We start from the raw sequence: 15,920 nt of genomic DNA, 5'->3' as shown, positions 1-15,920 counted from the left end.
ACAGCATGCTGAGGTTTCGTTTTGTTCATGTGATGTGTGCACCTAAACCACCATGAACCATCTTACCATCTGCCACAGTCATACAGGAAACCATACACGTTAAGAAAAGTGACACTGCTCAACAGAACCGTTTTAGCAGACAAGTGCAGATGAATGCAGAGAGGTACTTTTTGATAAATAAATAAACAAAAATATATATATATATAAATAATTCCAGCAAATGTATCATAGTTAAGATTTGCTAAATGTAAGTGAAGCCATTTAAGTAAGAGCTTGATGGTTTTTAGTGCATTGCCTGGTAGATATGTAGCACTGGGTGGTTACAAATGAGGCGTGGACATACCAAAACATAGATAACACACAGTAAGAATCAATACAACCCGCCTTTCTGTAAGGCTCTCAGCAACCTCAGAACATCTTGCCTCTTCCTCTCTGAAACTGAGAGAGAGAGAGCCATGACTATCATAGTCATTGTGTTCAAGTAATCATACCTCTGACAAGCTCAGTTTAACATAGTGGACCATCAATACGGGATACTTCATTTAACAGACTAGAAAACCTAAATTGATTGGTGAGTACAAATGTTTGATACTTTATTCTTGCATTTTAATTGTTTACCATAATAGAATGCAGCGTTTTCACTTGTCCTTGTGAAATCTGCTTTAATACATATTTCTGCAGATCAGTTTTCAAGTTTGTCTTTTTAAATCTAACAATATCATGCTTGACTGTGCTTTTGCTCAACCCAAAACATGCTGAATCCAGTAATAAGTGAGATCTAAACATGGTATCTGTCTTATGTACTGTTTCTGCTGTAATGTTATCTGAACCAATTTACAGAGAGGCCATGTCATATCATAGTAAGTAAGACTATCCAGCATCTTGCAATTGCATATTAGGTCATTATCTAGCGTCATATAACATTAAGTGATATAATTAGTCCATCAAATATCTTTTAGACGCAGTAACAATCTGCTCTGCCTCACCCATAGAGAAGCCCACTTGCACATGCAATCTTTAGCATCCTAGACACCCTTTCTTTTCTGTGATGTGAACATTAATTATTGTTTTGACAAATCTAAAGAATGTTTCATATCCCAGAGGTCTATTTTATGGTTATCTGTGGTATTTATGGTGTATATTCCCTAAATGACGAAGAGTGATTGGATGCTCTCCTGACTACATAACACATAATTACATCTCCCCAATTATTTTAGCAATTTGAGTTCTTGTTTAATGTGCATGTGAAAAACAAATATGCTCAAATAATTATTTCTTTATAACTAGTGTAACTAATTCTGCATTTCCTTGATAGCTTCACTTCCTGTCTCAGAGTTTCTATCTGAATAGTTTTTGCCCCCTTCCTCTTTGAACTGGTGCTTAGATGAACCATTAGCTCCTGTTCTCACTAGCTGTTTATAGAATAAGTTTATAAAGGAATTGTAATTTGATTGGTCTCCTAAGAACGAACAATTACTGAAATAGCATCCAAGCATAATTGCTGATCTTAATGCTGGTATTAGAATGTCACATTGGCTTATAAAAGGAAAATCTGTGGGCCTATCTTCTTTAAAGAAATTGACTCATGTAAAAATGAACGTCCTTTTAAATACAAAACCAGCTTTGTGAGAGATTCATGGTAAAATGTCACAAGATAGATCACATGTATGCTCATGAACCCGGTCAAAACAGAGATGATAGTAGCTTGTTTCTATGGACATTTTTCCTTACAAAATCAAGAGCTTTTGACATTGTGCTTGTGCTACATGATTACCCAAAACCACCAGTGTAATGTGTCCAGTTTTCTTAATGCAGGATTACATGCTGCCATTTAGAGAATGTAATGCTATATCAAACCATTTACAGAGAGGCTAAGTTATAATATTCTAAAACGAAATGCATTAGATATCCGATGCATTACGGAATTCTGTCAGAAATGCATTTACTCTCTGGGAAAGCTTTCCATGATGGACCAATCATGGCCTATTCCCTGGATGTGATCATATAGCAAGTAACAGCATGAAGAAATATCAATAATTCAGTTAGCAAAGGTCCATTAGACCTCCACTTGCACATATATGAACCTGCTGTATCTTTTGTATCTTTCAAAAGCTGTAAATTAATCCACATTTTTATTTTGATGAATAATAGATTTGTTGTGTACCCAAGATAACCCCAGATCCATTAGATGGGTTATATATGCATGTCTTTAGATGCTCTTATGATCATGGCTGCACTATAATCACACATTTTTTCACTTATTTAATGTAGCAATGAGACGCACAATCGTGAGCCAAATAACAGCAGTGGTTCTGCATTTCCTGTAACCTCCTGCCACAGAATTTCCATTTGGATCATTTGTGACTCCTTCATCTTTTAATGGTTCTTAAAACAAGTAGACGCGCTGCGCTCCATTATGACACTTAAGTAGCTTCTACTCTTACAGAAGCAACTCTTACTTCAGCTCTTATATCAAAATCATTATAGTAATTTGATTGGTAACAAAGGAAGCGACATTTAGTGAACTACCAACAAAGCACAATTCCTAAACCCAATGCTATCGAGTGTCAGAATGTCCTATTTGCTTATAAAAGTAAAACCACCAGTTGTGTCTTATTTGTATGAACTTGAATCCTAATGTCCTGTGTCTGCAAATGATATCACTTTTATGCAGTTTACAGCTTCTGCTGTGAGACTAAGAAGACATCAATATGAGTAAATCAAAAGACAGCAGTCCCTCGTCATTCACTCTGGAGACAGATGACCAGACAGCGGAGGAGAGGGCACAGGCCAAACACATGAAGAAAGGTGCCCCAAAGGACAAGAGGCCCATGGATTCTAACTACCTGGATGATATAGAGGAACCGACATGCACAATTAAATTTAACCTACACTTTGACAGGTAAGTGGGTCTCCTTGTTATATTAAAAAAAAACACACTGGAGTGTATGGCAAATATAATTTGAGAAATCGTAACTTTAACAGACACATTCTGCATACAGGGGAATCAGAAAAGTAACCGAGGAACCGGCTCAGCAGGACAGTGAGAGGTTTACCATCAAGAGGCTGTTTGAGGCCGTGTCCAGCGGCGAGGTGTCGAAACTGCAGGGTTTACATCAGTACCTGCACAAAAACATGAAACACCTCACCGACTCTCAATGTAATAGTTCTTTTGGATTCTTTGATGAGAAAGTTCACAAGAACAGCATTTATTCAAGATAAAATATTTAGTGGATCAATTTAATCCATCCTTGTTGAATAAACGTGTCAATTTCTTTACAAAAAAGAACAAAACTATTTTACTGATCCCAAACATTTGAAAGGTGGTGTACAAATAATACACAGAAGAGTACTGTGAATTCATGACTGATATTTAATAAATAATAAAATAACAGTTTTTTTGGTAACACTTTAGTGTAGTGTCCAATTCTCACTATTGATTATTAGCATGTGTATTACTAGGATATTGGCTGTTTATTAGTACTTATAAAGCACATACTAGTGCCTTGTTCTGCATGACCATATTCTATATCCCTTAATCCTTCCCAATACCTAAACTTAACAACTATCTCACTAGCTACAGTATTAATAAGCAGTAATTAGGAGTTTATTGAGGCAAAAGTCACGATGTATAATAGTTAATAGTGAGAATTTGATCCTTAACTAAAGTGTGACCATTTTTTTATGTGTATATATATATATATATTCTACAGATAAGTCCAATGGAAAGACAGCCCTGCTGAAAGCGCTTTTAAATTTGAGGCAAGGCGAGAACGACACTATTGAACTTCTGCTGGACATTGCGGAGAAACTGGGAGATGTAAAAGATCTTGTCAACGCTGCTTACACAGACAGTTTCTACAAAGGTCAGAGCCATAGCATGCTATTATTAGTATAATTACTATTAGATCTGGTTTTATATTAGCTGTAATGTTGGTACATTTGTTATAAATGAACAGTATCTTAATCCTATGTAAACCATCTATTTTACAATGTTATCGACTGATCTCTTTGGCAGGTCAGACAGCACTCCATGTTGCGATTGAAAGGAGGAGTGCAAAATTTGTACAGATTCTAGTCAAGAAAGGGGCCGATGTCCATGCTAAGGCCTGTGGGAAATTCTTTCAACCCAATCAAGAAATGTGCTTCTATTTTGGTAGGTCTAAGGATAAGGTTGAACGTTTGCAGGACTGGTATAATTCTGACAACAATTTATACAGTAGAAATGCTCAAATGTAAATGTTCAACTCCTCAGTGTTACTTTGTGGGACCCTGGGCTTACCTGTATCTTTTACACCTTTTGCTCACAGGTGAGTTGCCCTTGTCGCTGGCCGCTTGCACTAATCAGCTGGACATTGTGGACTTCCTTATGGACAACCCTTACCAGGCGGTGGATGTCAGGGAGAGGGACTCTCATGGGAACATGGTGCTTCACGCACTAGTCTCCATAGCTGATAATAGCCCTGAAAACACAGAGTTTGTCATTGCCATGTATGACCACATCTTAATCAAATCCGACCAACTTCACCCCAAGATCAAACTGGAGGAAATCGAAAATAATATGGGATTCACACCAATCCAACTAGCCGCCAAAACAGGAAAATTGGGGGTAACCCTTTTTTTTTTATTGTCATAGAATATGAAAAATGTCATTATGTTTTGCAAAATACCAAGATTTATTAAAAGCAGTGTGTGCCCAGTAAGTGTCAGTTCTGCTTTTGGATGTTCCTGATTTTGTAAAGATGATTAGTCCTCATGTGATGTGAGATGTTATTTCCCGTTCAGCAGAAGGCATTAAATCATATACCTGACTGATTCACAGTCATGCAGTTTACAGTGACAGTCATAAGCTTTTTAACCTATAGTCACAGTTTAATGTTTCTATTCCTTTATTGCCTTTGTTCTGTATTTTAGCTGATGTTGCTGCTGGACTTGGCTGATTACTAAAATGAGTGCATTGCTAAAAGACTAAGTTTGAAATATATGTCCTTAGCATAGGTTTAAAAGACCCTGTTTGATTGAATCATTCTGATGTACCTTTTCATTTGTTTACTAGCTGTTTAAGCACATTGTACAGCGGGAGTTTAAGGGGTGCAGACATCTGTCACGGAAGATCACGGAGTGGGCCTACGGTCCCGTGTGCTCGTCTCTGTATGACCTCGCCTCCCTCGACACCTACGAGAAGAACTCCGCACTGGAGATCGTCGTTTATGGCAGTGAGATTCCCGTGAGAAAACATGCGGTTCATTTCATACTGATTCATTCTAGAATCTAAAATGCATAATTCGATCTTTACTATACTATACTGAAGCAAAATTCCAGCTAAAAGGAAATGTTCTCAGATTTTTGCCACTGAGAACATTTCTTTTAACATTCTGGCAAGGTTCTCTCAAAATTATGAACAAATGTATTTTCCAACTTCAATGGAATGCTCGTTCAAAGTTGAATGATAAGAGAACATTCAAAAATAACACTTTTGTACCTTAAAGGTATAGTTAACACAAAAATGTAAATTCTGTCATCATTTACTCAACCTCAAGTTGTTCTAAAACTGTTAGAATTTATGTCGGTACAGAACAGATGTTTGGACTCTTTGGTTACCCACATTATTCAAGATATAATATTTTGTGTTCAGCAGAAGAAAGAAATTCATACAGGTTTGAAACAACTTCAGGGTGAGTAAATGGTGACACAATTGTCATTTTTGGGCGAACTATCCCTTTAAGGTATAAAAAGGAACATTAGTGAAACATTGGAACATATTTTTGTTAAAGGCACAATATGCAAGATATTTGGATTAAAATGTCCAAAAACCACTTGAACAATGTTATATATTTTGTTGACTTGTGTACTTAAATTATCCCAAATGTTTCCAAGAATGTTTAAAGGGTACAAAGCACAACGTTTCTACCAGTCTCATGTTAATCTTGAGTACCTATAGAGTAGTATTGCATTTAGTTTTATCTTATTTACAAAAGACAGATACGCTGTACTGATTCTTTCCGAAAACAGCCGTGCAGGCATGCAGTGGGCGGAGCTAAAGAGACACGAGCACACACACACAAATACATCATGGCATTATCCCTGGATAACTTTCGATTCACTATACATTCGTGTGGTTTACATTATATGCACTTACACACCGATTGCCAACAAAACACAGACATTTAATGCAATTTTACTCACCACCTGGGGTTTCGACTCGTGACCAAACTGCATCCACTGTTTCCTTAATGCGGGGTTATTTGGGAAAATAAATATGGTTATCTTTCCCCCACAACCAAAAACACACTTCTTTAGTGATATTGTTGATTTTGTGGTCTAAAAACAAAATGCCAGCGCTGCCGATGGCTTCAGTCATGGGCGTCACAAACTTCTGCCCAGCCCCCCTAAAAAATGTGTGATTAAACTTTATAACATATGAATACGGCTTCGGCTTCGGCTTCGGCTTCGGCTTCGGCTTCGGCTTCGGCTTCGGCTTCGGCTTCAGCTTCGTCCCGTCTTTTAATCTGCATTAATCAGCGTGTTCTTCAATCCGCTGTGGCGGCGAATAGAGCACACGTCAGAAGCAGAGGTGTGTGCATTGATCTGAGCCTCATTGGTCTGTCATCGCTTTGTCAAATTCAAAATATTTGAGAAAACCAATCAAATCAGAGTCGGTGGGCTTTATGTACGCACAGAAGCTGCTGAGGCTGAGCGCAAATTTTAGCAGCAGGACTCGACGTCAAGTGCGCGATATGTAAGTAGCTAAACTAAACATTTAATATTTGACAGCTGCTTCTTTAAGTCAGAAATGTTAAACAAATGACAAAAGTATTCAGGCAAATTAATAAACTTTTGTCTAATTTCGCCATTTTTTATTGAAATAGGCCTATATGTCATAATCTAATTAACAAACAAGAAATATTAACAAAGCCGTTTTCTTAAGATTAGGCATAAGATTAATAGTAATGAATGTGTGCATATTGTAAATTAATTTAATACATTTACCTAGCTTTCCTGGTAGCCTTTAGTAAATTAACATAAACTTTATTAGTCATATCTGCCCACTGACATGGTTTTCAAGCTATTTTTAATCAAATTTTTTGGCGTTCAGAATATTTTAAAATGCACAAATGTAGATCATGGAAATCAAAATTTTCTCGAGGGGCCAAGCCCTCGAACCCCCCTAACTACCTCACATTTGGGATCTCGGTGATTATAAACCTGCCTACATTGTATGATTAAGGGATGTACAATATGGTCATGCAGAATAAGCCATTAATATTTGCTTTTTAAGTAATAATAAACAGCCAATATTCTAATATGCATACTAATAAGCTATTAGTTAATAGTGAGAATTGGACCCTAAACTAAAGTGTTACCATTTTTTTTTTTTTCATACCCTCACTGGGGGCTGAGCCCCCCTAAAATGAAAATCCTAGAATCGCCCCTGGCTTCAGTAAACCGAACGAAGCTCGTTGATGGGCACACTCTTGGTCTCGCTGAAGTCATACAGGGCCATACTTTCCCAAACTTATTTAAATCCTAAAGGAGTGTATTTGGCACAGAAATACTTTTTTGGAAATTTTGGGCATGTTTAGCATGAGAATCCAACTCTTTGACAGTGTAAATAAGTCAGAATGCATGAAATAGCATTAGATTTAGAAATAGCATGTTTAATTTAGTATATGGATTCCGATATAAATGCTGTTGGCAGAAACATGTCTGGTTATTTCATTTAATTTCAGAATCGCCTCGAGATGCTCCAAATTGAGCCATTTAACAGACTAATTGAAGAGAAGTGGGAGAGATTTGCGAAGCGGATGTTCATGTTCAACTTCATCGTTTATATTATCTACCTCTTCATCCTCACTGCTGTAGCTTATCACCGCGAAGAAGGGAAGGACTACAGTAACAACCAAGTAGGTATACACCACTACAGTCCAGTGGTGGGGACTCCAAAATACACTTAAGAGTTTTGTAGTTCCTGCTGCAGCTTCATGCAAGGGGCATGACATTTCATACATACTACACTCTCAACAGAAAAGAAAAGAAAAATTCTGGAAAATATGCACACTGACCTGAACCAGACACTCATCTTTTTCCAGTTCAGAGTCTGATTTAAACTACTCATCATGCATGCTAACTGTAAATGTTTCGCTATTTAATGCCATGTCTCATCCCTACTCTTTTCTTTTAGTCATTAAAGCCTCAGTTTCAATATAAAAAAGATAGTCACGGCTACCTGCTTCAGACAGGACAGATCATAACTCTCACTGGAGCACTATACTTCTTTATTAAAGGGGTAAGTATCTGTTGTATGTATGCTGTTGGTTTAAAAACAAATTCATGTTTAACTTTAAATGCAAATTATATATATATATATATATATTCTTTTTTTTTTTTACAGAAATAACTGAATTCCCTTGTCTTTTAAGTTAATAGATATGATAAGGAAGCGTCCAAGATTTCAGTCCCTGGTCATAGACGGATATACCGATCAGCTTTTGTGAGTTCCCTCACTCTCTTGTTTTATTTCAGTATGAATAATTTCCCAATACATGCTTGAAATGACATTCTTTGCCAATAATTCTACTAGTTAAAACCAAAGTCCCTTTAAGACAAGTCATTTCACTTGGCGGCCATCTTTAAAACGCCTCTCGGGCATGCAGCTCCCATCTCCTTGAATGGGGAAAAAAATCTAATTCTACAAAACTTTTCGCCAAACTTACGATTCAACTTCATATTTGAAATCACCAATGAAATCTGACAACAACTGTCTCATAAATTTTGTTTCTAAATGCTCGAATCATGACAAAAAACAGGATTTTTTAGGCTGGACAAAGCTACTGCTACGCATGCGCATTCAGAACACTTCACTGTTTCTTTAGGAACAGGATGTCACGGGATGACTGAGGAAACTGAGGTGAGGACTCAAATGCAGAGAAAAACGGATGAATTTATTATAAAAATAAACATAAACACAAACCAAAAAACCCACAAGGGGGAAAACATAACATAATAGGAACAAACAACATACCAAAAATATCAGGGAGCGGATCACAGGGAAGGGAGACAAAGACCAGACATTACAACGTAACCACAAAGACTATGAGCACATGGGAACTATATAAAGGGGAAGAAATCAGGAGGGAACAGGTGGAAGAAATCAAACACTAATCAGATAACAAGGGGGAGGGATCAGACAAAGACACGAGCACAGCCCAAAACAACAACACACCACATGTGCTTCACAAGACAGGACAGACATGTGACATTACCCCCTCCTTAAGGAGCGGCTACCAGACGCTCCACCAGAACAGGGCGGGACCGGGAGGACAAAACAGGGCGGGGCGGGAGGGACAGACCAGGGCGGGACGGGAGGGACAGACCAGGGCGGGATGGGAGGGGAGGGACAGACCAGGGCGGGGCGGGAGGGGAGGGACAGACCAGGGCGGGGCGGGAGGGGAGGGACAGGGCGGGGCGGGAGGGGAGGGACAGACCAGGGCGGGGCGGGAGGGACAGACCAGGGCGGGGCGGGAGGGACAGACCAGGGCGGGGCGGGAGGGACAGACCAGGGCGGGAAGGGGGAAACAAAAAGTTCAGGCGGCCGGGGCGGCCCGCGGAGTTCAGGCGGCCAGGGTGGCCCGCGGAGTTCAGGCGGCCAGGGTGGCCCGCGGAGTTCAGGCGGCCAGGGTGGCCCGCGGAGTTCAGGCGACCCGGACGGCCCGCGGAGTTCAGGCGACCCGGACGGCCCGCGGAGTTCAGGCGACCCGCGGAGTTCAGGCGACCCGCGGAGTTCAGGCGACCCGCAGAGTTCAGGCGACCCGCAGAGTTCAGGCGACCCGCAGAGTTCAGGCGACCCGCAGAGTTCAGGCGACCCGCAGAGTTCAGGCGACCCGCAGAGTTCAGGCGACCCGCAGAGTTCAGGCGACCCGCAGAGTTCAGGCGACCCGCAGAGTTCAGGCGACCCGCAGAGTTCAGGCGACCCGCAGAGTTCAGGCGACCCGCAGAGTTCAGGCGACCCGCAGAGTTCAGGCGACTGGGACGGCCCGCAGAGTTCAGGCGGCCGGGGCTGCCCGCAGAGTTCAGGCGGCCAGGGCGGTTCAGGCGGCCAGGGCGGTTCAGGCGGCCAGCGTAGTTCAGGCGGCCAGCGTAGTTCAGGCGGCCAGTGAGGCCTGTGGAGTTCAAGACGCCGGGCCGGCGCGGGAAAAGCAGGGCGCCATGGCGGCGCGGGAAGAGCAGGGCGTCGGGGCGGCGCGGGAAGAGCAAGGCGCCGGGGCGGCGCGGGAAGAGCAAGGCGCCGGGGCGGCGCGGGAAGAGCAAGGCGCCAGGGCGGCGCGGGAAGAGCAAGGCGCCAGGGCGGCGCGGGAAGAGCAAGGCGCCAGGGCGGCGCGGTCAGTGCAGGACGTCTTGGCGGCGCGGTCAGAGCAGGACGTCTTGGCGGCGCGGTCAGAGCAGGACGTCTTGGCGGCGCGGTGAGCGCAGGGCATCTAGGCGGCGCTGTCAGAGCAGGATTCCCCGAACCACGGCCCACCGGAACATGGCCCACCGGAACTGAGGCCACCAGAGCCGTCACGGAGGGAGCCTTCCTTCTCCTCCTCCGCTTAGAGATGCCCAGAACAGGAACCCCCGGAACAGGAACCCCCGGAACACGGTCCGCCGGCACACGGACCACCGGAACTGCGACCACCGGAACAGGGACCACCGGCACAGGGACCACCAGCACAGGGACCACCGGCACAGGGACCACCGGAACAGGGACCACTCGAACACGATCCACCGGGACACGATCCACCGGAACAGGGACCACCCGAACACGATCCACCGGCATAGGGACCACCGGAACAGAGTCCACGGGCACAGGGACCACAGGCATAGGGACCACCCGAACACGATCCACCGGCATAGGGACCACCGGAACGGGATCCACCGGAACAGGGACCACCGGCACAGGGACCACCGGCACAGGGACTGGAACTGGCACCACCGGCTCAGGCACTGGAACTGGCACCACCGGCTCGGGAACTGGCACCACCGGTTCAGGGACCACCGGAACAGGGATCACCGGAACGTGGTCCACCGGAATACGGACCACCGGAACAGGGACCACCCAACCTGGCATGGAGGGAACCTTTCTCCTCCTCCGTTTACGTACCACTGGCCTCGGATCCACCGGAACTGGGGCTACCGGAACACGATCCACCGGAACAGGGAGCCTATTGGCCTCCTCAGTGAGACGAGCCCACCACGCAAAGCACTCCAAAATGTTCATACGTGGTGGGACCGTTTCCTGCTGAGTCCTCTGCATGGTGGTTACGTTCTGTCACGGGATGACTGAGGAAACTGAGGTGAGGACTCAAATGCAGAGAAAAACGGATGAATTTATTATAAAAATAAACATAAACACAAACCAAAAAACCCACAAGGGGGAAAACATAACATAATAGGAACAAACAACATACCAAAAATATCAGGGAGCGGATCACAGGGAAGGGAGACAAAGACCAGACATTACAACGTAACCACAAAGACTATGAGCACATGGGAACTATATAAAGGGGAAGAAATCAGGAGGGAACAGGTGGAAGAAATCAAACACTAATCAGATAACAAGGGGGAGGGATCAGACAAAGACACGAGCACAGCCCAAAACAACAACACACCACATGTGCTTCACAAGACAGGACAGACATGTGACACAGGACCCCTAGCAATCCCATTGGTTCAAATTGCTTTTAATAGGTACTCTCTTTAGCGCCTGATTACAATTCCTACAAAATGATGTTATAATAACCATTAATGTCTATATTAGTTAGCTTATATACTAGCATAGCATACAGATAAGTGATTAACCTGATAGCTTAGTTTATACATACATTTGCACTTACCCTACAAATATCAGTCATCTTTAGTGTTAAATGTCCAAATATTTCAGTAATAAATAAAACAAATGAATGATGTTCAATTATTCACATAATGGGCTATTATTATTACTATTTATTAATTAATTAACAGCAAATCAAGTGTAAGCAATTGCGTTCAATTGGTTTTATTACGCAGTAATGTGTCAGTCTTTTTTACAGTCTTTGTTAAAACTTAACCACAGCATGGTTATGTTTTTGAAATCACTATAATATACTCTAGATATGCACATGGCTAAACTGCACCAGTGTAACAGTGTTTACTCCTGCTAAAAGTCTTTTTGTTGCATTAGTTTTCTGCAGGCCGTGCTCCTCTTGGTGTGTGCCATACTGTACTGTTTTGGTAAGGATGAATATCTGGCCTTTCTAGTGCTGAGTCTTGCCTTGAGCTGGGTAAACCTACTCTATTTCTCCAGAGGGTCCAAAAATATGGGAATCTACAGTGTCATGATACAAAAGGTGAGGGATATCTGTGTCTCTTACCCAGCATCCTTCACTCTGACCTTCAGAGTAGAGTATTAGTAAAGTATGTTTTTTGTAGTGCTATAAAGATGCTATGCAACACATTTAATGCCTCCTTGTAGTGTTGACTAGTCCTTACAGTCGAGACAGGACCCACAGCATTACTTCCTGTGCGTAACACACTCGTATGCTTTTTAATTATTGTCAGATGATTCTTGGAGAAATTCTTCGATTCCTTGTTGTGTACATGGTCTTCCTCGTTGGGTTTTCTGCAGGTATCCTTCTCCCTTGCATACATTCACGAATGTACATGATTCTTTCATTACAATTCATTTAATACTGATCACAACACAACAAACTTGCAACGTTTGCTATTATACTAAAGTTCAAAAGTTTTGTGTCAGTTAGATTTTTTTTTGTTTTATAAAGAAATGAATATTTCTTTTCAGCAAGGATACATTAAATTGATTGAAAGTGACAGTAAAGACTAACATGGTTACAAAAAAATCTATTTAAAATAAATGCTGATCTTTTGAACTTTTTTATTCATTAAAGAACCCTGACAAAAAGAACATTGACAACGATTAGAAATGTTTCAATCAGCATATAAGAATGATTTCTGAAGGATCATGTGACACTGAAAACTGGAGTAATGATGCTGAAAATTCAGCTTTGCCATCACAGGATTTTTTTTTCTTCTTTTAATTAAATTTGAAAGTGTTATAATAATATTTCACAATATTACTGTATTTTGATCTAATAATTGCAGCCTTGGTTTTCTTTCAAAAATAAATCTTTCCGACCTGAAACTTTTGTTTCTTACTCAACAGCCGTGGTCACTCTCCTTGATGAGGAATCTATCAAGACACGATCTTTGTTATCTGATGGGGACTGCAAGAAGCCCACATTCAGGAACATCTACTTCACCACTCTGGAGTTGTTCAAGTTTACGATTGGCATGGGAGATCTGGAGTTCACCGATCATTATAAATATAAGGAGGTCTTCTATTTGCTGCTGATTCTGTACATAGTGATGACATACATTCTGATGCTGAACATGCTGATCGCTCTGATGAATCAAAGCATTGAGGCGATGTCCGTAGAGAGCACTAGCATCTGGAAACTACAGGTAAAATCAAACTGTCTACCCATTTCTACACTGAACATACACTAGGTAAGGTATGTAACAATTTGCCATTTTAGTTTTTCAATTAGGCAATAAATATGATTGTTATTCACAGCGTGCAATCACCACCTTGGACATGGAGTGGATTCTTCCCAATTGTCTGAAGACAAAGCTTCGCTCAGGGGAAGAGAAGGACCTGGGCGGAGGGCAAGAGCCTGATCGGCGCTGGTGCTTCAGGTGATTTGGAGTTTGCATTTGTCTGTTATCTGAAAATGGATGAGTGAAACCGTAAAAAATGAACAATCTTTCTTTCAGCGTGGAGGAAGTCAACTGGAACCAATGGAACAGAAACATGGGTATAATTAACGAGGATCCTGGGAAATGCAATGTACCTTCCCCCACTAAACCTCAGAGAGGTAGTCAACGTTAAACAAATATGTGTGTATGTGTGTGCTATTTTAACCCTACATAATATCATATGTATTTGTTACAGAGCCCAGTCAGCGTGGACTCCTGCAGACGTTCAGTAAGCGCTGGACACAGAGACCACCGCGCAGAGATGTACAGGAGATGAGTCCTCTAGCTGAGGCCTCTACCTCCGTCTGATGCTTTTAAAATCAGTATCTATAGCGATCTATTCCCTTTCATTACAACTGGGTTAGGAATAATTACATTTTATGACCGGATAAAACTTGACTGTGGTTCATTTAGAGAACATGCACCTCAGGGGTCATTTCTGTTATGCATCATATCTTATATAAACACACACACACACACACACACACACATGCACACACTTTGCTCGTGCACAGAATATTAAATATAATTTGATTATTCACACAGTGGCAAGAAGAAAATGGGCATGATGGAAACAAAGATTTCCCAGTAAAGGATTGAGAGCTAGCAAACATGAGGGTGTTCATTTTTATATTTTTGAATCATCTTTTGGAATTTTGATATTATACTGATGTGTAAAAAGCATTGCAAGCCCAGATTTATTGTGGGGATCATTGTCACCAATATTCTATGCTTTTGGGAGACAACCCAGGATGTTTTAGACCTCAAAACATCAAATGAGTCTCAAACTGTCAGATTAGAGAGAGAGAAAAGTAAAAAAATGCCTGAAAAACTGACATTCTCAACTTGTAAAATGATGTAATATTCAACCCAATGTTCACTTAATTGTGATCAAATAAAACTAATACAATTTTCATAATTAAAATATGAATATTAAAACAATGGTAACACTTTATTTTAAGGTGACTTAGTTACACAAACTACACCTTTTTGTCACCTAGTGGATCTGCATATGGCATTTAACAGTGCCTTTCTTTATCTAAATCAGAAAACAATAAGAAAATTAGATCTTGTTTGAAGAGGAGTTTTCTATGCCATATGTAATTTCTTACTGGAATTGTTTTGTAAGTGACTTTCCCTGGAAGAACGTTTGGACATTACCTCACAAATACGGTACCTGATGCCTAACAAAATGAGAGAAATTACCTTTCAGTTAATTCATAGGTTTTACCCTGATCTCAAAAGTCTAGAATGACATTAATGCCCTCAGTTCTTGCTGTTTAGAGAAACCTGAAACTACTTTACATTTATGTTGGAATTGCTCTCACACAGTGAAATTTTGGTGTGACATTTTTCTGTTAGCCAAATATTTCATTCATAAATGTACCTTTTCCAAATGCAACCTTTTTTTAAATTATTATTATTTAAACTTGAGATGAAAATGTATTTTAAATTATTGATTTCTCTAAAAACTTCAAAGCTACAAGAACAGTGGCTGTGTTTAAGGACTTGGCACTTAATCTGGACTGAAGGACCCTGGAGTATTGTTGTATTGTTATGGTATGACAGTATTGTTAATGTTCTTTCAAGCATTAAATAAAAATAAAAAACTATAGCAATAACAGTAAATTATGCGTAATTGACAAACTCTATTAAGTACATGTAGTTCATTTAATTAATATTAAGTATTTATTTGAGTAGGTACAATGTAACTACGTCACCTTAAATTAAACCAAAAATTATCCATTACATCAACTTTTAAACTAAAAGCACCACAAATAGCCTACATAATTTCCAACACTCAAAAACGTCAAACACTCATTTCATGTCTCTCCAGGCGTTCAAAGGTGTCTATATACCAGAATGCAACAAAATATCGATTTGAGACACATAATGGTGACGTGAAAATGTAGGCTAATGTATAATTGGAATTAGCCTGCTTAATACATGCAAAACTCTACAAAGATGTTGGCTATGGCCATATTTTATTTCAGAACATTTAAGTGCATCGATATTATGTGATATATTTGCATACCGTTCACTATTAACAGATAATGTGATGAAAATATTAAAAACATGATGTTGCAGGATCAGCTGGATTGATTTTAAGCAAGGCAATGTGAAAAACT

At 40.8% G+C, this 15,920-nt stretch overlaps 1 protein-coding gene across 2 annotated transcripts; it reads left to right on the top strand.

Annotated features, from left to right (window-relative positions):
- The first annotated feature begins 380 nt into the window (after positions 1–380).
- On the top strand, positions 381–15,880 carry trpv1 (transient receptor potential cation channel, subfamily V, member 1). 2 transcript variants are annotated; one of them, XM_079814762.1, is made up of 16 exons: positions 381–571; positions 2,675–2,902; positions 3,003–3,160; positions 3,714–3,866; positions 4,019–4,156; positions 4,311–4,609; positions 5,057–5,227; positions 7,731–7,904; positions 8,183–8,287; positions 8,421–8,491; positions 12,200–12,365; positions 12,577–12,643; positions 13,199–13,497; positions 13,610–13,731; positions 13,810–13,910; positions 13,988–15,880. In XM_079814762.1, the coding sequence occupies exons 2-16, from the start codon at positions 2,712–2,714 to the stop codon at positions 14,098–14,100; spliced, it is 2,328 nt and encodes a 775-aa protein (XP_079670888.1). In that variant the 5' UTR covers positions 381–571; positions 2,675–2,711; the 3' UTR covers positions 14,101–15,880. The 2 variants fall into 2 exon arrangements, with proteins under 2 accessions (XP_079670888.1, XP_079670889.1); XM_079814763.1 differs by having other exon boundaries at positions 383–571; positions 2,682–2,902; positions 13,988–15,385.
- Positions 15,881–15,920: the final 40 nt, after the last annotated feature.

The sequence above is a fragment of the Gobio gobio genome, assembly GCF_949357685.1.
Source record: "Gobio gobio genome assembly, chromosome: 4".
Taxonomy (NCBI): domain Eukaryota; kingdom Metazoa; phylum Chordata; class Actinopteri; order Cypriniformes; family Gobionidae; genus Gobio; species Gobio gobio.
Note: the sequence above shows the minus strand (reverse complement) of the source record. Positions and strands in the feature narration are given on the sequence as shown.

Bases quoted from the DNA above. Each gene is read 5' to 3' on its own strand.
- trpv1 (XM_079814762.1), top strand. From the start codon at position 2,712: ATGAGTAAATCAAAAGACAGCAGTCCCTCGTCATTCACTCTGGAGACA. The intron at 3,161-3,713 runs GTAATAGTTCTT...TATATTCTACAG, and splicing joins ACACCTCACCGACTCTCAAT to ATAAGTCCAATGGAAAGACA. The intron at 8,492-12,199 runs GTGAGTTCCCTC...TTGTTGCATTAG, and splicing joins GGATATACCGATCAGCTTTT to TTTTCTGCAGGCCGTGCTCC.